The sequence below is a fragment of the Platalea leucorodia genome (assembly GCF_965183815.1).
Source record: "Platalea leucorodia genome assembly, chromosome: 7".
Lineage (NCBI taxonomy): Eukaryota > Metazoa > Chordata > Aves > Pelecaniformes > Threskiornithidae > Platalea > Platalea leucorodia.
The window spans coordinates 41,304,628-41,331,233 of record NC_138829.1 but is presented as its reverse complement, the minus strand read 5'-3'; the positions used below and the strand labels follow the sequence as shown (position 1 = coordinate 41,331,233).

Sequence of the window (26,606 nt, the reverse complement as noted above, 5' to 3'; positions counted from 1 at the left end):
CAATGTGTCAAACTTGGTAATTTTGGCTGAGATACAAGATAATGCTTCTATACCTGAAACTAGTAAAAATTTGAGTGGGCAGCCCCATGCTAAATGAAACAGAAGAGCGTGGGCATCAAATCTATATTACTTGGAGCTCAGTCCTACTGGTCTGTTTGCTAGAAATTTCACACGTCAGGGCAGCAAAATTAGGTCTCCCATTCCCAGTTCCACAGGTAAAGGAGCACCATCAAAGAGGAAGCATCCCATGCTCATGGAGTGGGGAAAAGCTTGGCATGAGGCCTCCTCTGTCTTTCCTTCTTCAGTAGCGTACCTGGGTCTGTTAAGCTGAGAGCCCTAAAGCTCAGTTTAACCTGCTTCCAAGGTCGCAAGAAGTCATGGTGCAGCAGCATCCTTATGAGATTGACAAGTGCCTTTGGATGTTGCTGTGCGATCCGAGCTCCCCAGTTATCCCCAGCAGCAGTCCAAGAAAAGAGATTTCAGAGCTGGTGGAACTGACACAAGTCTGGGCATTGCAGAGCAGGGGGGGTGTGCAAAAACAGACAAAAAGTTTTCAGCTAAACTGCCCTAGCGGTGACCTGTCCTCTGGATGCTAGTTTCATCAGAACAGATGCAAAAGGCATGTCTTGCTGTTGTTTCTTATGCAAGCACAGCTCATCTGGATTCAGTCTATAGAACAATGATTGCCGAAGCCTGTACTAGTAGCCAGCTTTCAGTGTGTACTTCGGCACCTGGCAGCTAGACTGTACCAGATCAAAATCACGATCAGTGCCTTTTATCCGTGTGACAAATAAGAGAATGCAAATCTCTCTTTTGTTGCTTTGCATGCTCTTCTGTGCCATAACTTGAAAGGGCCCAGCCTCAGTGGTGGTGAGAGTGAGCAGGTGGGATAGACGTAGCTGTAATTCCCACCTCAGTCCCAGCCACTTGCAACCCTCTCAAACTCACAGTATCTGTCAGGAGAAGACGACTTGGTGCTTAGCTGCACTGAAGTACATTGGGCTGGGAAACTTTTAGAAAGACAGAATAGGAAAAGAAAATTTACTTTGCTAAAAAGGGTAAGGGTTGCCCCTGCTAAATAGATGCAGGCATTGGGACCTGCTGTACAGTTGGTATTTAACAGGGTTGAGGATTTTGCCCTACAGTAAATTGGTACTGAATGTGTGTCTCCATCATTTGGAGGAGAAGGCTTAGAATAGCCTTTTGACCATGCATCAAAAAGGCTATACCCCTTCTATCAAGAATTAAAGTCATTACCCTGGCAGTGTCACCAAGTTCACACTTGGTTACTTACTATCTCTTTCCTAAATTGATGCTGCAATTTTAAACAAAGAAAGTGGTTTGTAATATTTCTCTTAACTCCTCTTGTGTAGTACTGTTGTTGTAAACTACCTCCTTCCCCTCCCACATACAATATGGTTGCAGCCTTCTCTGTTTTTGGAGATACTTTAAGATATGAAACAATGTGAAAATATAAACTCATATCAGTAAGTTTGCTTATTTTCTTACATACCACTAGTCTCCTCATGTGCAACATTTTCCAAGTGCTTCAGTTTCCTAAGATGATGTCAATTAATGTATGTAATTGCATGAATTTTGAAGGAACATTTTGTTTGTAGAACTGGAACTTGCTTAACTTTTACACCCTCTAGTATTTAGTACTCTAGTATTATGTGAAATTGTATTTCGTGATGGTCTGACCTCATTAATAGCCTCCTGAGATTTTAAAATAAAAGGAGCAAAAACCAGATGAGGACTTGATCCTCTACCATGTTCTAAAAGTTATTTGTACTTTTTAAAAGGGACACTGTCCAATATTAGTCTTAAAAATTTAGCTGATAAAATAGGAATAAACTTGTATAGTTGGTCTTCCAAATACAGGCTTTTTTAAAAGTGAAATTTCTGTTCTGTTCTTTCGCACAAATTCAGAATTTGGTGCTTGAGGTATGTAGGAAGGAGAGAAAGAAAGTGTGATTTGCTCCCGTTCTCTCTCTGCTGGCTCTCAAATAGCTGTTAACTAGAAATTATAGGGAAGGGACAAGTACGGTAAGACTGAAAAACCTCTCCCCAGCAATTTGAAGTCACTGATTTGAATCTGCATCATGGCTGCATGTTGTAATTTAAATGAATGGTGGCACGGCAAAGATAAATTAGTGATTCCAGATTAGTCCCTTACGAAATGGCACCGCACCAAGAATGGCAGGGGTGGCTACGGCCCATTTCTGTATTTTTAGCAGACATACCAAGGGTTGAGGGGATTTCAGTGGGACTTCTTTCCACATTAGTGTTGTGATGGTTTTGTCTTGCCTTTGTCTGTGAGATGTCCGACTTGTGCATGTTTTCAGGGTGGCCAGACTGTGTTTGATTCTATAGAGGTTACATTTCAAAAGATGAAGATAAAAGGATTGAAATTCCCTGGCCTGAGCATCTCACAGTTATGTGAGATGATGAATTATTGTTCCTATTAAATAATTAATTGAAGAAACTATTGCTATTGTTCCTATTAACTTCAATGAGACCTGTACTTCCTCAGCATTGTCATGCAGCAAGACCCCTGCTTCCAGATTACAGAGTTGTACCTGTGGTGTAAGCCCTGAAAGATGTTACTTTCTAGATCCACTAAACATGCTGGAATATATGGGGGAATTTTCTCTATTTTCGCTAAACAAAGAAAATTCTGAGCTGCCAAGGAGAAAACCACTGATTTTTATCTTCTTAAAGTGCATTCTCAACATCAGAGGAAAGCAAAACAATTTAAGGTGCAAGAAACCAAAATAAAAAAATCATGCAAACAATTTCCCAGACAGGACCTGCAGTTATGCATACTAATACTTGTGTTGTCTTGGGATATCAGTGCTCAGTGATGCCACTGTTATTTCTTAGGAATCTTTTTTTCATAGTTGACTGATATCAGTGGTATTTTTTAATAAGAACTCCCTGGAGAACCGAGGGTGGAAGGGAAAGCAAATTTTGCTTCAGCAGAAAGAAGTAGGGGTTCTGGGATCTGATTTGGCATTATATCATTAATCAACTGTAATTTAATAACCTGCAGTCTCTGTGGTAAAGAGCAGCAGTTGGGTTTATATGTCATCTTCTTTTCCTCTAACCATTCCTGTTTATTGTTCAACCACAGAGGGTTTTAGAAAATGATGAAAATGCAGATGAAGTGAATGAGGAAGAGGATTTGGAAGAAGATATTCCAAAAAGAAAGAACAGGCCTAGAGGACGGGTAGGTGGAGACTTTACTGGAATGGAAAGGAAGGCAGCAAACCTCTGCTTTCTAGTGTATATTTGTCATGTGTATTGTATATGCAAAGTGTATATCCATGGATATATGATAGTGAAAATACTGTAGGTAATTTTCTGTCATATGGTTGAAGATTTTTTCATATTTTTTCAGCTAATTTTTGTGAACTACCAACAAAAAAAAACTATTTTAAGAGTAAAAAGTTGGGGTAAATTTATTATAGTGTTGTATTTACAATTGTAATGTAAACTGTAATAATTATGACATCCTGCTATTACGATGCTCTTACTTTAAAACAACATTTACTACTTCTTACAGAAAAGCAACAAATTCAGTCATGACAGCCAAAAAAAAACATTAATAAAAGTACCTTGAACTGTGTTAATACGTTTTTCAGCTTTCTCCAAGGTAGCACTTTGTGGCTGATACTGGCCCTCTTGAGCCAATGGCAAATCTTCCATTTGCTTAAAATGGGCAATATTTTAGCCTTAGGGGAGTCTGTGTCCCTTCTCTTACCTAAGATGTCTTTTCACAATTTCAGCAGGGCACTGGTTAAGTAATGAGGCCAACATTTTAAAACTTGGAATCAACATTTTCAATTGTGGCCCCTTAAGCTAGGCATCTATTATAAATGTGAATACAATTCTCAGAAGTTTTGAGGATTTTCATCTTTCTTTGGCTCCAGCGGATGCTGCAGGGGCACAGGAGCTCTACAAGTACCTTTTGATGTGTTTGTAGGAGTCAAGCAAGAAGGGCCACATTTTAGGCCAAATGAGCAGGATATAATAGCTTTTGAATAAGAGAGAGACATGAAACCACATTGAATACTTGCAATGTACTTATGCATCAGACCCTCTCTTTTGGTTTCTTCTGTTGTTGTGTTGTTTCAGTTTTCTGCTCCTCTTTATTTTGGAGCTTAAGTCCTTTAATATAAGATCAAAGCACTTTAATAATTGGATAAGTATATATTTCACCTTCCTTATTCTCAAAATCACCTGAACCAGTTTCTTTCTTTCTTTCTTTCTTTCTTAGCCAAAGACCCCCACCTGGAAAAAAATTTTCCAGAAAAATGTAAGTTTCAGAAAATTTGTATGAACCAGTAACCAAAACCAGGAGTTAGAATCGATACATGCACACAAGCTTGACTGTAGCGATCAACTAATTTCCCCGGCTAACAACTCTTTCCTAATAAGTTGCTCTCACATAAATTGCGCATGCTGGTTAGGGTGAGTGAAAGGGAGTGAATAGCTAAAAGCAATATACTGCTCAAGAGAAGGGAATTTGCTGTGTTCATATATCCCAGGCCTACACGAACAAAGTCCTGAAGTTACTGTTATGTGCAAAGTTTTACTCCCCTGTTCAGGAAAGTGTTTCAGAATAACTCTACAAGTTTTTCTCTGCTCCTGTAGGGAAAGGAATTGGAGGGTAATAGATGTCCCATTCATTTTGAAGCATAAATTTACGTCTTATTTTCTGCCCTAGAACTGGCCCCCTATTAAGTATAGGAGCAGCAGGATCTCTTGCCTTTTTCTTGCAACTAACTCCTACTCTGCTAGTGCCCTGGCTTCATTCAGTGCAAAAAAGAGAAGTCTGAAGAATGCCAAATACTTTGAGCAATTTTCCTTTTTATTTGATGGCATCAATAACCAAAGCAAAATGTGGTATAAATTAGGATTTCAAAATTAGGGCCAGATTCCCTAGCTGTTGAAAACTGGTAAGCCTGAATTGCAGCCTGAATTGTGTCTGGTCACAAGTGTTTTGCCAGTCTTCAAGAAGCCCTTTTCTAATGTGAGCCTGACCCACCGTAGGGAATCGGGACCCAGGATTTGAAATTAGGGGACATGAAACCTGGGCAGCACTTTGTTTCTGGGAAGGAGTTGGTTAGGTTATTTTTAGAGGGCAGAAGAGGGGAAGGACGTGCATAGGAAACTAGATCCTGCAGAGTGTGGCCTTTGGGGATTCAGAGAAGGAGTGAGAAGGGCTGACAGCATCGATGCAGGATTAATGCGACGGAATTACTGCTCTGGACTTTCCAAATTTCACATGCCCCTTCCTTTCCCTATAGCATGATTTTATTTTTAATCCTGGACTCTCCATCTGTCCCTCTGGCTGCTCTCTCTGGCTGCTTCAGGGCTGTTTTAAGGCTGCTGTGCCATGACTTCCAGGCCTCACACGTCAAGTCTCGTAGTCTTTGCTGCATCCCGTCAGGAGAATGAAGGCAGTCGCGGGTGACTGAATTCAACAGACTGGAGTGCCGACGGCCAGCACGTGGCACTCAGCTTAGTGCCTCTGGGGCAGCTGCTCGGTCTACTACCCCCTGAAGGCTAGCCTTGAAATTGTGGGAGCATTAGGAAGGGCACTGAGGGACGAAGAGATGGATTTACAGAAGGAGCTTTTTAGTATCTTTGCTGGACAGGGACAATGTGGTAGGAGCTGGGAAGGGTAGTTTGCTAGGGGATACGAGAGGAATGCAGCTGCACCTGTACAGATTGTCTGCTTGTCAGCTGAATTGTCCCATGGGACAATTTCAAAGGCGCTAAAGACATTTAGGAACCCAAGTCCCATTGAAAGTCATTGACTTGAAAAATCTCCCTCTGTGTGTTCAGTGCATGAAAAAGTACATCTGACGTGCGGTCATGACATGAATGCTGTACCCTTGCGTTTCTGTAGAGAACGGTTTGAAGGGAAACAGCTGGCTGTAAGACTAGCGAAACTCCAAGCAACAGACCTTAAATTACCATCCTATTCTGAAAGGTGCCTATGTAAAAATAGTACCTTCTTACTCAACAGATCCGTTCTCAGTGTGTAAACAGAGTCAGACCTACTGACTGGTGACAAAAATAAGACTTTACAGCTTTTTCACAGCCCTGAAAAGCCAATGCAGCTGGTAGGATAGGGAAATTGGATCCTAATCCAGGTATCAGCAGAAATATTTATTAAGGGCCAATCACTTGTCTCTGTGAAGACTCTCTGATGAGCCGAGGGTTGCATAGGAGCTGCCATGGACCGAAATTCAGCTTGCAGCACATTTTGCAGTAGTGAGGGAAGAAAGGAACTAGCCTGGGATTGATTTCATAGCCCAGAGGGTGTTTACAGAGCTGGCAGTCAGAGAGAAAATATTGCAGACTAGTAAGATGATTTTATGTGATATGGTCAGTAAAGTAGCTTCCCCCAAACAGTTATTGCTGGGGCTTTTTCCAGGGAGAAACTGCTTTTCAGTTCACCCTTACAAATCTCACTCAGCACGTGTATGCTGATCTGCACACAGGTCTTTGTGGAAGGCAGAGCTATACTTGTTACACCTAATAGTGTTTACCCCATGCAGACAGCTGCAAATCCATGTCTTTCCTTCAGGACTGTGTTAAGAGTTAGACCTGAGCAATCCCAGGGAAATAATGTGTGAAGTTTTTATAAATCCCCGTTTTGACAGACTGTGGCAGGCCAGTGTAAAACTGTTCCTTATTCTTTCTCTTTAGATGTCCGATGGAATGCAGCTCACATAGTGCTAGTTCAGCGCCAAATCCATAGAAGAGGGACAGAGCTCATATGACCCCTTTGTGTCTGGGGCACTAATATTCTCAGAATTTCTACATCTTCTTCAGCTTTACTTGATGAAGCTCTGTCCCTTTCTTATTTTCACATGCAAAAGCTTGAAGGATTTGAGTCAGGCGGCCTTGTCTAGGGTGAGAAACATCAACAGTTTATTAAGAGGAGCAGCAGAAACAATTTTGTTGCTTTTACCCAGGAACAGAGTAGCTGGCGGAATTAATAAAGGACTATCTAGCCATCCACCTGCAGATTATGTCCTCAAATAAAGATCAAGTCTAAAATTATTGTCATCTACAGACTGTACATTAGTGAACATGAAAGAATTGAAGGCCTTGGCTCAGTTCCCAGTTCCACATCACAGCCTCCACCATTGGACAGATATCAACTGTCCCCTTGTTGGCATCTCAGCTGAGAAGGGTCAGGACCAAGTAACTTTGATGCTGAATTCCACTCTTACCCCTGGAGCTCAGGACAGAGCAGTCTGTGCTGTGGAGAAACAGAGCTTTTCAGTTCCCAGGGCTGCCCACTTGGTATGTTGTAGGAACACAGAACTGCAGAGAGACCTTTCTGGGTAATTCCTGTTCTCTGTTATTGCAGGTAGCTATGTTGCCTAATCTTTTCCCCTAACTGACCAAAGCTCCATTTTACAATTAGCCATGGTATCTTTGTCCCAGAAGGCCATTTCAAAACATTGCTTTTCAGCTAGAAAACAAAACAAAACAAAAAACTCCCCTTTGAAAATATTAAAGGAAATAATTTTACCTCTATTTTATTTGGGACCTGTTTTCTGGCTGATTTAATGGTTATATTTATCCTCTAACACCTGTTCATCTATTCATTCATTCATATTCAGTTGAGCAAGGTATTTGAACATCTTCAGAAATGGATGTGTGATGATACTCGACTGAATATGTGCTGGCAGTGACCTACTGCTATGGATGAACAGTTTGGGTTATCTGTGGAGGAGTTCTCCACTGCATTACAAGGTCCATTAACATAGTGCATATCTTAGGAGATGAAGGGTCAAGCCCACCCTTGACAAACCTGTATGGAAGCTGAGGATTTGTTTAGTTTATATCGCACATTTTTCATAGGAGGGTGAGGGGCACAAGGAGACCTGAGGGGGCGATGGAATAATGTTAACATTTCTCTTGTCCTTGCAGGCTCGGGGATCTGGAGGTGGCAGGAGACGGAATGATGCTGCCTCCCAGGATGATCATGACAAACCCTATGTTTGTGACAGTAAGTAACACCCAGACAGCTGATTCTGCTTCCAGCCTGGTTCTACCAGCTCGGTGCACTCAGGGCTTCATCTTTTTCCTTCCAGCAAAATATTCTGCTGCTCTATGACTTGCATGTTTGCCACCTGCTGCTGCTGCTGCTCTTGGTGTTTTTGCATGAAGGAAATAAAATTAAGTCCTCGGCAAGACTCCACTTCCCTTTGCCCTATAAGAAATCATCTCTTATATTTTCTTTCTCTTTCTCCTTCTCTTTTTCTGGCTTCTCTGCCTTTTGCCTTCCTTTCCCCCATGTAAGATTCACACGCTATTTCTTTCTCTGTTTCAGATAGTTACAAACAAAAGCATAACTCAAAAATCTCCGACAAAGGTACTTCACCCTTGTTGTATCTCCTCATATATTTGGTGATTCTCTTTCCTTCAGTCCTTTTAAAATCTCACTGGGCTAAATTTTGAAGGTCTTATTCTCATTGCTCACTCAGAAAGTACTCTTGTGGCGTCATCAGGAGTTGAGCCCTCCTAAGAAACAAACACAACTGGAATGCTTTGTTTTGACACATATTCCCTTTGAATATCGCCATGCTGTTTGACATCTTCTAGTGGGACTGCAGGTGAAGTAAGTCATTGCCCCAACTGAAAAATTATACCAGAGCTCAATGCCCAAACTGAAGAAGGATACCAGAGTCCTAGTATGAGGAAGGAGTCCAATATTTGATACACAATGTATTTTTTTTATGGTCTAGTCCTTGGTGCTTTCCTTCTTCTTTTGATATTCTTTTTTGCTTCGTGGTGTCATTTCTGTGAAGGGCACTTATCTTACCCACATTCTTTCGAGGTCTCCTGTCTTAAGGCTTACTGTAGAGTGTAAATGCAATAATAATTTGTGCTACTGGGTGCCTTCTATCCTATAAGACAATAACCTAACAAAAGTTAATAGAAGTAGAATAGCCAGAGGCCTTCACTTCTGTGATCCAAAAATGTTTGGTGGTTTTGAGGACAATTAGAATCCCCCTTTCTCCACTATTTATCTATCTTGCAACATTACTGACCTTAAAAGACCAACCGTTACTATGTCAGTCTATGGGGGTATTTCCTGCTTAGTTTTAAAAACATGAAGAAATAAGGAGCTTGCACGGTAAATAAGAACTATATTCTATGTGACCAAATCATATTCTTTTATGGTGAGACAAGGTGACCCTGCACAGTGCAGTGATGGACATGTTGGGTATTTTGCTTCAGCGAGGTGGATATTCTAAGGGCAATGAGTAGAAATGGAAAGACTTGCACATGAATGGGAGTGTCTGAACACATGATCAAGGAGGAAGAGCTCTTTAGGATATGAAGAGTCGAGAGATTTCTGCTGTGGTTAAATAGCTGTCCTTGTGTGTTGGAAGAACTAAAATGTGTCTTCTAAGACTTCTCTTGGAGCCCAGTATGTATCTTGCTGAAATCCACAGCTTTCCTCTGCTGGTATATGCAGAACTGTCTTTATCTCTTTCCTGGAACATCCTTCTAAATCCAAGGACACTTGTCAGTGGTAGTTATTTTGAACATAATGACTCTTTATCGTCTGATCTTGCTTTGCTTTTGGACCTTACAGAGAACTCACAACATGCATAGTAGCAATTTGCACAGAGTAGATAATACTTCTAAGATGTCAAAGCAGGCAGCAGAAAGTTGGGCTGAAGTCAAGGCTCTGGTACATTGTTGTACTGATGGAATTTTGCCTTGGCTTACATTTTGGAGCATAAATTTCCTCTTTGGTTTTGGAAATACAAACTTTCCTATTTCATTTGGCTGATACCTTTCATTTTTAGGAAACTTATAGTTAGAGGTGAGTCATAAGGAGATTTGGAATCCAGACTTTACACAGTGACTCCTCCTTTTCCATTGTAGATAGCTGAGAAAAGGGTTATGTGGTAGCAGAACTCTTTTACCTGACTGTGGAGCAGAAGGAAAGAACTGTCCCAATTGTAATGCCATCATCCTGAAGTAATATCCTGCCCCTGTTAACTTTCTGTAGAAATATTACATACAATTCATTGTGAATAACTGGCTTAAGTTTAGGCCTCTTTCCTGCTTGGGTGGATTTCTTGAATCAATTTTTTCTTTGAAATTATTTGCTAAATATTTTTATAGATGAATCTCAATCTAATCGTGGTAGGTTAGAAATTGGTTTGCAGTACTCCATGTGCAGATGTTTTGGGCAGATAGTTTTGTTTTACATGGAAGATCAAAAACACATGGCAGGTCAAAAATAGTGAATCTATTTCCTGTTTGGGAAAACATGATTCCCACAGTCACATTATGGGTATAAATAATTACCTTAATGGGTTGACACTTTACTTTTTCTGTATATTATTTAATTTATCCCCAGGTTGCTTTTTCTGCAAGTGTTCTGATATTTGAGTCTGGAAAATCTGATATTTGAGTTTGGAAAGTGACCACAAAAAAGAAAGCATAAGCATATCTAAACCAAATTAATTTTCCTATTCAACTGCATGGGCACAAAATATGATTTGTGGTAAAGAACTACTCTGCTCTTTTTTCATAGTCACACATTCATATTTATGGTAAACAAGAATATATCACCAGGTTTCATCAGTAATAAAAAGGTTAAGGGAAAAAACTAGTCTGTATGTCAGTGAAGATGATGCAAGAGCGGTACCCAGATGACACTGCCTCTTGTGTTGGAAGATGGCAACGTTATTTCTGAAAAGGCCTGCCTTTTTTGGAAGAGGCATTCAGCATTCAGCTATACACCAATATTAAACCTGGTCCCAATATTAAAACTGACTGGAAATATGGAATTTCTATATGGAGGAAGGTTTTCAAAGCTCAAAATGTTTTGTTATCCTGTGTTTTTAAGAAAAGGTGGTTGGTTGCTTGTTTAGTGGAACGAAATATTCTGAAATACTTCAGTTGATTTTATTGATTTTATTTATTCTACTGTATCAGAAGTTCAGAATAAAATGTTTGACCATCCAAAGCATCGACAAAATTGCTAACATAATCATGAAATGCCTCGTTTCATCAAATCAGCAAGTGGAAAACCAGTTGGTCACATTTTCAACCAGTTGCATTGGATAGTGTTTTGCCTTGAGCTCCCTTGGGATAAACACTGGGGTAATGAAAGTGGCAGGGCAGCCTGGTGTGAGATGGGTATAGGCTGGAAATGGTAACATACCTGTATGGGTCAGCTGCTGTATGAGATCAGACCCAAACATAGCTTGAATACCTGGTTAGGAGATAGAGCAGGTGCCTCAAAGGATAGTGAAAAGCAAGGCTTGAGGAGCAAAGCAAAGCCTCTGATGTCAAGCAAGAGAAGTGGAAAATACACTACCACAGCTGTCCACGATAAACTGGGCTTGTGATTTTTAAAGGAGGGACAGAGTGAACAGATGTATGAATACGTATGTATGTAATAAGAATTGATGTCAAATGATGTTGTTGTCAAATGATCAGCTGGGCAATCATCAGTTCTACCACAGCAGCCATCTTAAAAATTGTTCTACTATTTTCATGTTGTTTATTATATATTATTTACTATTAAAAGAAAAAAACTTCTCTGAAGTTTTAACTGGAAACTTGTATTCTGGTTTAAAAGTTGCAATCAGTTGTAGCACCTGAGCTTCATGACTCCGAGATGTCTACTTCCTTTAGCCAGAGCGGTTAGTTTGTGCTGACTCTCTACAAGTTATTAACTTTCCTGTTGTCCATCCTCATTTATCTGCTTTCATTCTTCTCATGTTACCACGGAGACTTACCTACATACCTACTTCCAACTTTGTTTTCTGTCCCTCGATCTATGGAAGATTTCCCTTGCCCATCTCTGAAAGAAGTTGTTTCTTTCTTTTCCTTTTACCAATATGTCCTTGTCTCCTTTTAGTTTTATTCCTGTATAAACTGCTATTTTAGCATAACAACTTATGTTTGTATTGTATCCTTTATTCACAGTCCCTCTGAGGCCGAGACATGCATTCAGATCCACTCCTTGTGCAAAATGAGAATTGACTGAAACCTTCCTATGATCTCTGCTGGATCAGTGACTAATGCAACCTTGCATGTACCCAGAGACACTGATCCTATGGTGTTTTGTAGAAGCTGATTCTTTTGTAAAAAACTTCATTTTCAGGTTTCTCTAGTTATTTAACCTGAATTTTCTCTGCTGCAGTCTGGGACCAGCAGTTCTTGCTCTGTTCTTAGTGGATAACGATGTTTTCTTTCTATGTCTGTGAACAGTTACTGGGGCTTCTTTCAGCTGTGTTTTCTTCCGCTCTTTTACTAAGCTTGTTTCTTTTCTCTGACAAATCTGCAAAGGTTCTTATTTAAGTAGCAGTGGCCAGAACTAAGTAGAAGGTGCTGTTCTGAGGATAGAAGCAGTTCAGAAGACAAATGGTTGATACATTTACATGTAGCTTACATTTACTTATAGTATTTGGATTTATGCACCTCGCTCAGTTATGTATCTATGACAGATACAGAGATGGCTGACCTAATAGGTTGCTTAGTAAACCCTTTTTCAATGCAAAGCACTTTCCAGTGCTGTGTCATGTTTCAATGGCAAAGGAGTTTCGATCCTTGTCCACCATGTGAGTTCATATTTAATATACCATTTGCTATAGCTTCTTGTTCCTTCCCTGTTCAACCTGTTTCTACTCAGGCAGATTATCTATCATCTTCAGTTTCCTCATTATGCTGCTTTGTCCTGTTTATATTGTGCTTTATCTATACTAGATGTCATATTAATATTTACTAATTAAGTTACTGTTTGAAATAATTCTTTGATTAAAGAAGCTCATATGATATATTTTTATCATTATTCCAATATTTTCACCAACAATCAGTTCTCTGCATGTTTGATTCTTGCACTCTCTATTCCACCCTCCAAATTAATGATAAAAACAGAGGCAAGCATTGGGCCCAAAAGAGACTCAGGTGCTTTAAGATGCAGAAAGGTGCCTTGTGAAGTTTCCAAAAAAATTCGACTCCTAGTTCTTACTGATTTGAACTGGAGGTAGGATCCTAAACTGTTTTGCCTGAATATCCCACTAAGTGCCTATCTACTTGTATTGTGCCTACAGATCGTATAAGGCTTGGTCTCTAAGTGGACACTTTGAACTTAACTTTGAACTACTAATAATTATTCAGAAAGTGGTTTTGTTTTTAAAAATGCTTGAACCTGCATCCTGCATCTTCAGGTAGTTTAAGTGATTTAAGATGAATAGATTCCACTGAGTTTCAGTGGGTACTGAGGATCTCTCTCCTTTAGTTTCCACAGTTAAAAGTTGTATTTTTCTAGCATGACTTGCCAAATGCAATTCCTTGAGGCCTGTTCTTTAGGAACTATTTTATTGTGTATGTTCACAAAGTGACGACTCCAGTAATTACCTTGCTAACTTCACCTGCCTTCTTTCTCATCTCCTTGAAATAGACCTGATCCTGTCATACTCATTTTAACAAACATCTCATTGATTCTCTGAATGGTTTGCTGGAAAACGAAAGGCCTACAAGATAAATCGTGATTTAGCTTGATTTTTACCAGTTCTCTGAGATTTAATCTGTTGTCTTAATTCTTACAGATATTATGAATGAGCCCAACACTACTAACTGATGCTTCTTAGGACAGGCCTTTGGTTAAATATCACAATGACAAGCTGATTTGAAAAAGCTTTGATTATAGCATTATGTTTTTACATGCTCCTCATAAATCTGCATCATGACTTCAGCTTCCCTTTAAACTATTAGCAGTTTAAGCCCTAAATCATCTCCTGGTATTATCCTTTCTAGTGAACCCCTAAGTAGTTAATAAGCAATAAGATCTAGAATAAGATGATTGTTCAGATGAACCTAACAAACAAGTGTCCCACCATAGCTGCTGTACTTGGCATTATTGGTAGAAAAGCAAGATTAAAGAGGCACGGACACTTTTTTTTTTTAAATATTGAATAACACAGGTCTGGAGTAGAGCACATGGTAAGAGGGGAACAGAGTTGACTCTGATAGTTGAACATTTTCTACTCATATACACTACCTGTTTTCTCCTTTGCCTCTGCTAGCCATTCATTTATTGAATCGTGGGCATCTATATTGTTGACCTGTGCATGTTGTGCGCTCGAGTTCAACGTTCCTGTGATCTTAATACAGCAAATAGACTCTGGGACTTGTCCTCTGGGGGCACTGAAACAGGGACTGTTTACTACCAACAGAACCCCCGCTATGAAATGGGTTACTAAATAGCTTCTCTAATACTAGAAGTGTATAGCATGACAGGACTGATCAAAGAGGGACAAACATAATGCCTTTCCATCAGTGGAGGTCAAAATACACTGTTAGCATTTGAGATCTCTAGATGTGCCAGAGTGTAGACATAACTGTAACCGGGGGGATTATATTACCAAACCAGTGCAAAACAAGGAATGTTTTTTTTGGAGTGGAGTGAATGGTGGGACAGGAAGATAACTTTGAGGAATGACCGCCTGCCAGCAGTTAACTTAAGATTTAGCATTTGACACAGCCCAGCTGAGAAGCAAGAACAGGAGGCAAAGGAGAAAAGCAAAGACAGACAATGAGGGGGGCAAGATTCAGTGACATAAAAAAAAAAAGCATGTACTCCCCCAATTTCCTGTTTCCACTAAAAACATGGATTGTTTCCTTCTGTCTCATACTGGTGACAGATTGTGCAAAATGTATGTGGAGAGCTGGCTGGAACATAGCTCACAGCCTGCCAAGGACCACATGTGTAACAATTTCAAAATGACAGCAACACAGCCATTAAATATTTGATGAGGAAGTCTTTTAAGTCATAGATTTCAAATCCCGTTTTAAAGCAGGGGAAGTATTTTATATTAATTTTACTCATTGAGAAACGTAACCGAGTGAGAATTTGCTTATCCAAAGAGCTGCAGGCTGTTACAGGCCAGAACTTAGAACAGAGCTCTCTTTTATGAAACACTTAATGCTTGTGATTAAACTGTCTGCAAATTAGGTTTTTCCCCCATAACGTAGTTGTGTAACATCTTCATTTCAGTCTTCAAACTGGAAGGAAAGTAAAGTTCATCATAGGAGAGTGTCTGGTGGCCTAATAAAATCTCCCTCTCTTCCCCATTTGTGGGGTTTGATCTGCAGTGCTGTATTACTGCTTACTTACCCAGCTTGTTCCTAAGACAGCATTCACATCAGGTTATAGCAAAATACATCCTTTGAATGCAGGAGGAATTGGAGTGGGTTACGTTCTACAAACTCCTGCTGTTTTCATTGGGCTTGGCTACCTAATTAAAGATCAAGTCAACTTCCCAGTGTTGAGATTCAGGATGAAATCTACCACATGCAAGGATGATGAGCCTATCCAGCAAGGAAAATTAAAGATAAAAAAAGTCAAAGCTGAAAGAAAGGCAAGGCCACCTGGCAAAGTTTATGAAAGGCACACTCTCACTTGCTATGTGTGAGCTGCATAGTGTTAAGAACGTAATCACCAGCGTACATTTCAGGCCGGGGGAACCAGTTCTCATTATGCTTTTGTCAGCTTGGAGAATGAGAAAGATGTGGTGTGAGCACTGGTCTGGATGCTGGAACTCATGAATTCCAGCCCCGGTAATGACAAAAGATCGCTCTGTGGGCAAGCCACTTAACCCTTCTGTGGCTCTCTTTTTTCAGAATTGAAATAAGAATAGTATTTCCCGCTCAGGAACGTGGAGGAAGATGAATTAATGTTTGAAAAGCCAGTCTTGCGGTGGGAAGAGCTATATAAGAGCTAAGTGTTTATTAATGATCGCCCTTTTATAGAAACTACTTCTTAGCACAGTGATATGGTAGATTAATAAAATGTGCTCTATCTGGAAAATAAGAGATTAAGGTGAATTCAGGAAGATTCAATCTGTTGGAGAAACCATGAAGTTCTGACTTACCTTTTATTCTAGCAAAGTCTCACTAGAAGGCAATGGTTCTTTTGCCTGACTAATATCATGATACCCTTTTTTCCCCTGCAAAAGTCTAATTTGCTTGGGGAACAGGAAATCTCTGCAGTTTCAACTCATGGCATCACTTTGCACTTTTTCCATGACAGGATATGAATTTGAAAGGTGGAAAAGTCTGGACACCAAGAAAAAAAGCTGCTGGAAGCTGCATATCTTTGGTCCTACAAAGTATCTGCTGGGACTGTGTAAACAGAGCTCCTTTGCCTCAGCTCTGGTTATAAAGCCCTCCAAATTCCTTTTTAGCCAGGCATGTCTCAGCTTGCTGCCATCCTTGAAGGCCACCTGAAAGGGTTTTGGCAGTGGGAGGGGCTCAGCTGCAGAATTACTACTGCCTCAGCTTATATTGATACTTGCTGGTTTTTTCCTGGTGAGCTGATACTTTTTTGCTGGAGAAGGGCAAGTCTGCAGACCCATCTGATTTCCTATGCCATCCTAAACTCTGCAGCTAAAATCCCTGCAGGATCCTGTAGGGAATGGAGGCAAGGCCACAGCCTTGGGACGTCCTGCAGGGAATGCAAGTTTCCTTTTGCGCATTGAGGGAGAAAGACGTATGAGAGCTATATTCAAGGACATGGTGCTTTTGTAAGGTAACAACTGTAGAGCTAGAATTGTGGGTGTTTTCAGGTAGAGCTGAATGAAATAAAGTCTGGCAGAATTTTTTGAAATATTTTTGTTTTGAAATTTAAAACTCCCTCAAATAGGTAAATGGGACTGGGTTTTAGAGCTTATCTGATTTTGCAGCTAGGTTAGCAGTAATGCAGGATCAAGCTATATAAGAACAAGATATAGTTGGATAGTAAATATCACACAGCTATTAACTCCAAGTGCCTCCTCCTTTGTCAGTACAGCGCTGATGAGCTGACAGTGCTCTGAAAATAATTTAAGTAGACAGAAGTTTTTGAGCAGTATCAGTAACTCATAGCAGAAGAATTATTTTTTAACTTTCATCTTCAAACACACACAAGTTAAGCGTGATAGAGTAGGATACTTAGTATGATACTCAAATAATCTGCTAGAAATGTAAATCTCTCTCTCCATTCTGAGAAATGTGGTAACATTTGTGTAATTAGAAGGGATTATCTTTCTGAAATAATTTAAACAGTGAGCATTTTGTAGCTGCCTCTGGTTTGATGATTACTTTTGTGTTACACTTTTTCCAGTATTCAAAAAGTGGAGACAAAGTCATACAGAACTGTGGGTATCTTGCTGTTGGACTCCCTGCAAGCATCTGTTCCACTGCTTGTCCTTTGCTTTGTAGGACTGCAGAGGAGGAGTTTCCCTCTCCAGAATGCATTAGAAGAATACACAGCTGGTACTAGAAGAAGGGAGACCAAACTGATACTTTGTGGAGAGCACGCATCTAAGAGCAGTCTAGTTGTTCAAAATGTCTGGCAATAGAGTTAGGTTTGCAGATGAAATGAGGGCAGATGCTTCAAAGAATGGATGTGCATATGTATCTGGGCATTTTATTTGTCCCCATCTTTCGCCCCTCCCTCCTGCAGGAATTCTCATTTCTAAATCAAGGGCATTCAAAGACTTAAAAAAATCTGTGGCTAAGGACACATTACAGTTGATAAAAGCTTCTGTCCTGTTATGACTATATCATCATCATCTTGCAGAATGGAGAAAACTGTGATAAAAGTATCTAATATTCCATACGACTCATTTATATCATGAGGTCGTTGTACACATTTCTAATAAGGCGAAGTATTTACCTTGAGGGAGTTTACAAATCAGCTAGAAGAGATGGAGAATGAAATATGTTATCACACTAGGCTTTGATTGACAGTTTTCTGTCATCTGTTCCAGAATGTGGTCCATCAGCTGGCTTTTTGTGAGCAGTAGCAGAAAAGTATAATAATGGAAGTTTTACTTAGATATAAATTAATAACTGGGGTGGGTCTTTTTGATTTTTTTTTTCTTTTTTTTTTTTTTTGTTTATGGAGCCTTATGACATTCCCAGACTCATGTGTCTGGGGAATGGGAAGTAACTATCTATACACATTGCAGGATACATTTTCAGTATTGGGGCTGAGTGAAGTTTTTAGGAGTGGATGGTGACTTCCCCCTTGGAGATTTTTTCAAGGGATCTAAAAACACGACAGCGAATTAGAGACTGCACCACTTCCTTCACTTTCCTAAGCAAGCTATGCAGGACAGACTACTGGGCATGCAATTTATTCCTGTGTGAAATCCTTTAGGTTAATAAAGTTAATAAAGTACTGAAAATGTGGCTGGGAGTAAAAATTTGCAGGAAGGGCACTAAGCTTCTTTGCCTTTGTTTCCTTATCTTTTAAAATGACAATAATTGTGTTTGGTAGACGAAATAGCTGTATAAAAGAAAATGGACATTCAGAGACTGCTTTGAAGATGAAAAGAGATAACTTTTAGAGACAATAACATGAATTAAAAACTTTATAGAAGCTGAATTTGTAAGTAATGAATCTTACAATGAAGCTTGCCCTTGTGGTGAGCTCCCTGTGAAAATGTAGACCTTTCATCACCCTGAACTGTTTGATCCTATTCTTAATATCTGTTGACTTAGTCCTAAAATAAACAAAAGTTCAGAAGGAGGATTCTCTGTCGCACATTGTATTATTTATTGGGATGCTGAAGATGAAATTTACCTGGACAAAGAAGTATCACCACTAAATGTTCTTCTAGCAAGAAACTGTGGGTGATTTCCAGCTCCTTGTCTTGACTGGGAATCTGTGAATAAAGCTATTTATTACCCTTTTACAGAAAGCCTTTTTCTCGGAGATGGGTAATGAAGAAAATAATGTCCTTTCTTCTCAGTCCAGTTCCCATTGCTGTGCATTGTGCAGCACCAACATGGGAACTGGCGTTTCATTTAATTTTATGTGCAATCTTCTTAGTAATCTCAGCAGACAGGATTAGGGCTGTATGAGCTGCAGAGACTGAATGTGCAATTTGCCTAGGTCTGTAGGAAGCATGGTGGGAAGAAAGCTTGTGTGGGGACGACCGGCTGCAGGGCTGCCCTTCTGTCACCTTTCACCAGCATCGGTTGGAAGAGTTTCGGGCAGGCGTGTGGAGTGTGTGGTGCTGCTCTCGGGGGAGAAGAGAGCGTTATTTGAGAGGATGCTGCCATTGCTGCAGATCACACTGATGTTTCCATTCTCTCTTCCCCTCCCTCATATCTCCTTTCCTCCCAGTCTGTGGCAAGCGTTACAAGAACAGGCCTGGGCTGAGCTACCACTACGCTCACACCCACCTCGCCAGCGAAGAGGGTGATGAAGCCCGCGAGCAGGAGACCCGCTCTTCCCCTGTCCACAGAAACGAAAACCACAAACGTGAGTAGTATTTTCCCTTTGCCTTTGAGATCCTTTTCAGGGATGTTGCCTCCACCCTGTCTTTGCCTTGCAGAAGCTGGCGTGATTGCCTGGCTCTGTTGTGAGTGATTGGGACTTGGATGCTTGGAGCTAATCAGCCGCAGCTCACACGGGTGCTGGCTCAGCTAGTCAGGAATTCATTTCAAACCCAGCATTATCTCTGCAGCAAGTCACTTTTCCATTACTGCTCCTGTGGGGAGGAGGTGGCAAGGAGAGGGGGGAAAAGAAGAGATGCCCAAGCCATCCGTCATCCAGCAGCCTCCCAGTGGCTGTTAGCAGCGATGTCGAGGAAATACACATCCTGTTTGAGGGGGCTGTCTTTGTTTTGCCTTTGAATAAGAGACATTTATCCATGTCTCAGTTTTTTAGGTATGAAATTCACAGCACCTGTCCCACTTATCCCTGCATCTCCTCGCCAAATGGCTTACCCTCAACTGTACCAAAAGCCACTTCTTAGTTACAGTTTGAGAAAATCTATGAAAAAGCATCAGTACTCATCTCCAAGGAGGAGAGCTGGAACATGAGAGGAGAGAAGAGTTATGTGCCTAGATTCCCCACACTGGTACAGGGCTGAAAGAAATCTTAGTGGTCCGTGTGGCCCTTCCACTGTCCTTCCTCTGCTTCTTAGGCATAGAACTGGGAGTCATGGAGACTGTGTTTTCTTACTGATTTTTGCAAGTCTCGAAGCCCCTGTTTCTCAGTTTTCCAGTGTGCAATACTATGTGATGGTTGCTTTCACCTTGAGATTTGTGTAGATGCCTTTGTTCACTTTCAAAAAGTCCTTTCAGATCACTGTGTGAACTGTGTCATTTTAGTTCAAAGTAATGAACAATGTGGACAAAGCAATAAAATGCTTATGGGAAAAAATATCCAGGCAAACACTTTGTAATACATTAAGAAGAACTGGAAGAAATATGGAAGTAGGAAAACATTTCCTTTCTAAGCAGGATAATTGATAATTGTCCCCAGGGAGGTGTGGGAGGGGGTTTCCTTCCTCCGAAGCATCTGCTACTAGCCACTGTCTGAGCTTGAAGGGCCATTTAGTGTGATCCCATTTGGCAGTCCCTATGTTTCTGTCACTTTTATGCTCTACCTTTTAGTTATTCACATGTTTTGTAGGTTCACAGCAAAAGTAATTTTGACTCCTCCAGCTGTTGATAAACTTGAGCTGTCAATGCACTAAGAGGGACTGCTTGGGCAGGCTGGAGAATGTCAGTGTTCAGCCAGTAGCTTTTGTTTACTTAGCATTTACAGCATCTCTGTTGTTTGTTTTTTCCTGTGTCTGCAGTAGCCAGTAATAGTTGCATATCTGAGGGGCATATTGCAAATCTGTATTGAATTAATATTCAATATCAAATGCCCAAAGAAGGCTAGTGTCCCCTACCCTTGCTTATCATAGACACCAAGGGCAGTCTCAGTCCTTATGTTTCTGGTGCTTAGGAAATGATAGAAGTTAGCAGGACGAGGAGCTAGAAAAGCTGTGGAAAGGTTAGCAGCAGCTGGCCTTTGCCCATGGAAAGAAAGGTGTGCTCTGCACCACGGGAAAGGGTAGAGCAGGAGCTGCTTGGGCTTGTGTTCCCCCAGAGCTCCTGTGTGATGCATGTGGCAGAGGGAAGCTGCTAATGCACAGATCCCCATACAGGTTGAAGTTTATGGCCAGTGGGGTAAACCATCCTGAGATCCAGATTCCTGAGCAGAAAAAAATGTGCTTAACAACCAGCCAGGAGCCAGTGAGGTACAGGCAACAGCCATGCGAATGTGAAGAACACCCCTGGGGAAAGTCCCAGACGCCGGAAGGTAGCTCTCCCAAATGGCTTAGCTGTCGCAGTGGCTGTTTGTTCCTTTTTGCCTGTTTATTTGTTTACAGCCTTGAGCTCAGATCTTGCATCTTTGCTCTTTCACTTGGCTATATTTAATTTATGCTGCCATTTATCTTCCATGTGAATGCTAATTGTCCACATTGCTAATGTGCAGTCATTAAATGGTCCCTTTGTACAGGGGGATGGTGGGGAGCCAGGGCATCAGATCCTTCCTCTCCCCTAAGAACTGCTAGGCATGTGTTATGAATTAGATTTGACAGGTCTGCAGTGTCGCAGGGCTCGGGCTTCAAGAATCCTCTCTGCATGGGCTTGGGGGGCGGCGGGGGGGGAGGCAGAGAGGGAAGGCGGGGGGGATGTTAATCCAAACAGCTAATCCGCAACCTACTGAACAGGAGGACCAGAGATATGGTATAGAGCAGGGTCTGGTTATTTGTTTAGCAGTGTGTCAGAGAGATACGAGCAGCCTGATTTAGAAAAGGCAAGGCAAATTCAAACCAGCCACTTGGAATTTGCCGTGCTATGGGAGGTGAGCACTGGGTCAGCAAAGTTCAGGCAGGCGGCTGCAGTATGGACTTCCTTCCTTTGTACCCGCATCGCCTCTGCAGCCTCCGCTCCTTGCAGTACCTGTGGTAACAGCAGCCGTGCTGATGCAGGAGGGAGCTTTCTGGAGCAGGGCTTCTGCAGGATTCAGCTATTGATGCTGTGGCTGGTGCCAGCTCAAGAGCAGATGGCCTCTTGTCTTTCTGCACACCCAGTCCCCTTTACCTTTACTCTTCTCCTCATGCAAAGACCAATTGGGTAGTTCAGTAAATTATCCAGGGACTGGAAAAGAGATAGGAATATAGGAGGAACCTACCTGAAAATAGGAGGAACCTACCTGAAACTGAGAACCACTGAATAGATGTGTATCAAAGAACAGGGACTGGCCCAAGCCCCAAGTCTCGCCTCCTTGGCACATCTCGTTGTCCTTGCCTGCTGTGGAAGGTTTGTTTATTTACGTGTCTCTCTACTTCTGGCCTTCTTCCTCACCTATAGATTACCCTTTGCAACATGGAAGATAGTTCAACAGTCTTCTCTGGCCTTTGCCTTTCCTAAAACATCTTAGCCTGTGCTTTGTTTGAGCTTTAGTTGCTTTGTTTGTATGTCTTATCTAGCCCTTTGACGCAGATAAATAGCCCTTCCTCAGTGTCTAGTCTTGCCTCTGCCTACACACACATTTTTTTTGACCTACTCTCTGATTTTTTTTACCTGAGTATGGAACTATGAAAAGGAAATTATAGAAAACCCTTAAAAAAGTCAACTTGCCCCTTCCCCAACTCCACTGATAAAAAGAAATGATCCCACACGATTCTCAGCCTTTTTTTCTGCTGGCTTTTCCTCCACATGTTGGCACCGAGACCGTGAGATTTGTGAGCCCAGGGTGCATCCAAGCCTGCCACAAAACACCTGCTGTTTTATTCCATCTCACTCCATGGGTACAGGCCAGCTCCAAGGGCAGCTGGTGCTCACAAATTTTGAGCCACTTCTGATATAGGAATTACATTAGACTTCCATCTATTGAAATGTGTGTGTGAATGAGTGTACTAATATAAATGCCCTTCCTTAATTCCTGGGAGAATAGGACAGTGTATCTACATGGAGAAAAACTTCCTCTCCTTTAAAGGAGAAGAGTTTTCAGTGGCATTTTGCTGTGTGAAATGTTGGTTACAGGCAGCTGTGCAGTAAACAGCAACTGAACAGATCTTATGCCCACAAGCACTTTGGCCAATGACAATCCTAAATAAAGCACATTGTGCAGGCTGCCGCTGGCCTAGCTGCTCTGTGCAGGTTGGTCCATCCTGCAATACACGTCGTTAATGAGAATGCAGTCCTCTGCCCTGCTGTCACTCTGCTAGCTTGTGCATCTGACCTGCAAAACCACCTGTGTATGTTATTTCGTGGCATCAGTGTGTTGTGCCCAGTTCCATCACAGATTTTATGATGTGGATAAATCTCTACTGGAGAGACCAGCCAAAGTTGTTTGTGTACTCTAAGCATAATTGGATACCCAGTCTCCAGAGATAAAAAATTAATGTGCTAACCTCAGTGTGCCTCCAAGCTGTCCTCCAGCTCCCCCACACAGTCATCTTTGAAACGTTTTTATTTCCATCCAGGCAGGGGGCTGGCCATGAATAAATGACGAGAGTCAGCCCCTCAGTTGGAGACGAGCTGTTTGTTCCTCTCCACAAGCAGCATCAATTTGAAAAGCTACATCAGGCCTACTTTTTCCCTGCCTCAGTGCTGATCCTCGCTGGGGCCATGGTAGGAGCTACTTCCGAATGCAAGGATGCATCAATGTTCACCTTGCGACAAGATACCCTGCAGCAGGTGCCTTTTCAGTGAAAATATGTACATTACCTTGAGTTGACTTCTCATTAGTTTAATCTATTTGGGTTTTTTGTTTTCCAGAGCTTGTTTTCATAAGGAAAAAGAGTCAGAACACTAAAAGAAACAGTAGTGATTGCAGAGTTTGGAACTGCACAACGATTTCCACTCAAACCCTGTTTGCAGCTGTAAATTTCTCAGACTTTTGTGCCTGTGTTTTGGGATGCTGAGGAAAAAAATAGATCAGTTGTTTAGAGTTTTGGGATAGTGGAAAATCCCAAATTTGTCTCCTACGTACAGGGACCCACAGGGGACTTTTTGTTGTTTTGTTTGGTGTTGTGGGTTTTTTTTTGGTAGTTTGGGGGTTTTTTTGGTAGTTTGGGGTTTTTTTTTGATATACTGCCTGGCCAGGACCTGAAATGTTGCTGTCAATGCCCAACTCTCTGAAGAGAAGCACCTAGTGCTTCTCAGTAGTTTATGGGAAAATGTTTCTAATTTGACTAATTAGTTTTTGAAAACCATGTGTTGCTTCAATAACATGTCAGCTCTTGAGACACAATGGTATCATTTATGTATTTATAATTTTTTTTTCCTTTCTCGCTATCATCTCCTTGCTCTTTTTCTACTCCGTGTAGAATTTGTAAAACCCAAAAGTTTTGACTGAATTGAACTTAGGTGCTCTGCCTTCTCACACACCTCCAGTGAGTAATTTCCAGGTCCAAATCCTAGAACATGTCGCAGGGACCCATTTCACAACACTGGCCATTCTTACCCGAATACTGAGGGATGCTGCCAGACAGGGCTGTATATAGAGCATTATAATCCCTTCTTGAGTTCCCTGAGCTAATGGGAATAATGCATTTCAGTGGCCAGAGGCCAAGTTTCAGGAGAGGTACCCCTCAAAATCAGGAAATCTGTATGTTAACATGTCACTCTCTTGTCTGCCTTCCCATTCTGTATCTCCTACTGTTTATTGTCATGAGGCACTGGACAGTTACAGTGATTTATTGTGAGCAGTGGGATTTTGGCCCATGCTTTAGGTGTTCCTGCAGAAGACTCCATAAGATCAGTGCACAGACATTTCTATGAAGTGCTGCCTTATGGTGCAGGAACGCTGACTCCCCAAATCTACAAGATCTGATCAGTTGATTCCGTATTTTCCTAGCTGTACCCTCCACTGCCTACCTCCCAGCTCATTCATTAGCTGTTCAACTTAAGGGCCATATCGATTCCTGTAAAAGACATGATCAAATGCTCTTCCTTCCCCCACATTCAGAGGCTTCCTCTGACTCCTACAGATGTACCTTGTAGCACTTCTTGTAGCTTGTAGTGCTCCCTGGCAGTGCCTCTCCGTGAGCAGGGGCTGTCAGAAAGGCAAACCTGTCAGAGTTGCTAAAAACTGTGCAAAGGCAATAGCTTCTTCTATCCCCATAGCACCATTAACTCAAAGTGGAGATAAAATCCAGTTACTAGGGAGAACTGGCAATACTTTGGGTGGGTGGTTTGCAGTACCTCTCTCAGTAGCGTAGCCTGCTTCTCTGGCTGCCAGCAAAGGGCATGCCCGTGCTGTGCGGGGGAGCGCGGCGTGGGGAGCCTGAGCTAGCCGAGGCCCATCGCACTGTGCAGGCTGATTAGCTTGACTCTGGGAACAGAACAGCAGCTGTTTCCCAGTGCTACACCCAAGTTCAGAGCTTATTTGGTTGAATACTGTGCCACATCGACACAGATGTGTCGCTACCAACCTAAGCTGCACTTACAGCCTGCTGCAGCGTCTCTGTATCAAGTGCCCCAACACTTCCCAGTTTGGGGTTAGCCAACATGCTTATCTCTGGTGTTAACGGCAGAGTAAACATGCCCAGAGAGACTGGCCATTTCCTCTCATTCACTTTGATTTACATTTTTTCCTGGAAAACGGCAATGAAAAAACCCTGTACTTAATTCACTGGCGAGGAGGCCGCAGAAATGACTGTGCACATCTCTGCCTGGCTGCGTACCTATGAGAAAGCAAGAGCCTTGAATACATTTCAGCTGTGCTTGGCCTGTTGCTCGCCACACCAGGGGTTATATATATATATGTTTTCCTTTTATTGTTCCTTTCCAGGGCAGGGTCTAGCCCTGAGCACAGAAGCACCTCCACAACCCGCCTCTCTGCCCCCCACCATTGCTCATTACACCCCAGCAATGACCGGGGCAGAAGTGGGTGCGTGCCCTGCCAGGCATCTCCCTCCTCTTCCTTCAACAAAACCCACAGTCCAAATGCCACTTTTCTTTTCCCTTCTCCTTAAAGCCCTTTTTTTTTATTTAATTATCACGTTGTAATGCCTTGCACGAGCCCGCTTCTCCTCCACCGATAGGATGCATTTTGAGCAGCAAATGAAGGGGGCCGTGCTGCAATTCCTTACAGCTGAGAGATGAAGCAATAACAGGTGGCAAGGCCAGAGGCGGCCCTGGCCGGGCACTCCGGTCGCCATGGAGATGGGCCAGGCCTGCCAGGGATGAGCGCTGGCGGCGGCAGCGGCAGCGGCGGGGGGGCGAGCGAAGGCCCGTGGGGACACTTAGGCTATAGGTTGGGATTCTGTGTCATCAAGTCCTCCAAGGGGCTTGATGACCGACCGCAGGCTCAGGCTCTTGGCTGGCGTTTTGCTGTGCCGGCGGCCAAACGTTGGACTTGCACTTTGACAGTGAGAAAAAGGGAGGCATCGGAAAGGAAAATGGGCCCCCGTCTCAGACAAAGAGTCTGGTAGATTTAAAAAAAAAAAAGCAAATCTACCCCTTTTCCTCCATCACAAAGTCCATTGACTTGATTCAGGCCTACACACAGGTTCCCGTGGTCTCTATTGTGCTCTGCAAACTTTTGTTGCAAACAGAGCAAATGGCCTGATTCAAAGCCTTTCGAATTGAATTGAAAACCTCCAGTGGACTTTATTGGTTTTGGATCAAGCCCAGAAGAAACAGGTAAGAGCTGGACAAAATGTGCTAGGAAAAATCCCTTTGGGAGCGCATATATGTTCGACTGTAGCCAATTCACTGTAATCGTTTAAATAAACGATGCACAGCCCCCA

The 26,606-nt window shown here is 42.0% G+C and overlaps 1 protein-coding gene across 3 annotated transcripts in view; it reads left to right on the top strand.

Annotated features, from left to right (window-relative positions):
• Positions 1 to 26,606, top strand: part of DPF3 (double PHD fingers 3) — a gene marked incomplete at both ends in the record, with an annotated part of 161,878 nt that overhangs the window by 100,385 nt on the left and 34,887 nt on the right. For 2 of the 3 annotated variants that reach the window (XM_082317121.1, XM_082317122.1), the window contains 3 exons: positions 3,134 to 3,229; positions 7,960 to 8,038; positions 19,184 to 19,321. In XM_082317121.1, coding sequence (XP_082173247.1) covers positions 3,134 to 3,229; positions 7,960 to 8,038; positions 19,184 to 19,321 — 313 coding nt within the window. Of the gene's footprint in view, positions 1 to 3,133; positions 3,230 to 4,279; positions 4,319 to 7,959; positions 8,039 to 19,183; positions 19,322 to 26,606 lie in introns of all 3 variants that reach the window. The other variant, XM_082317120.1, reaches the window with a different exon arrangement.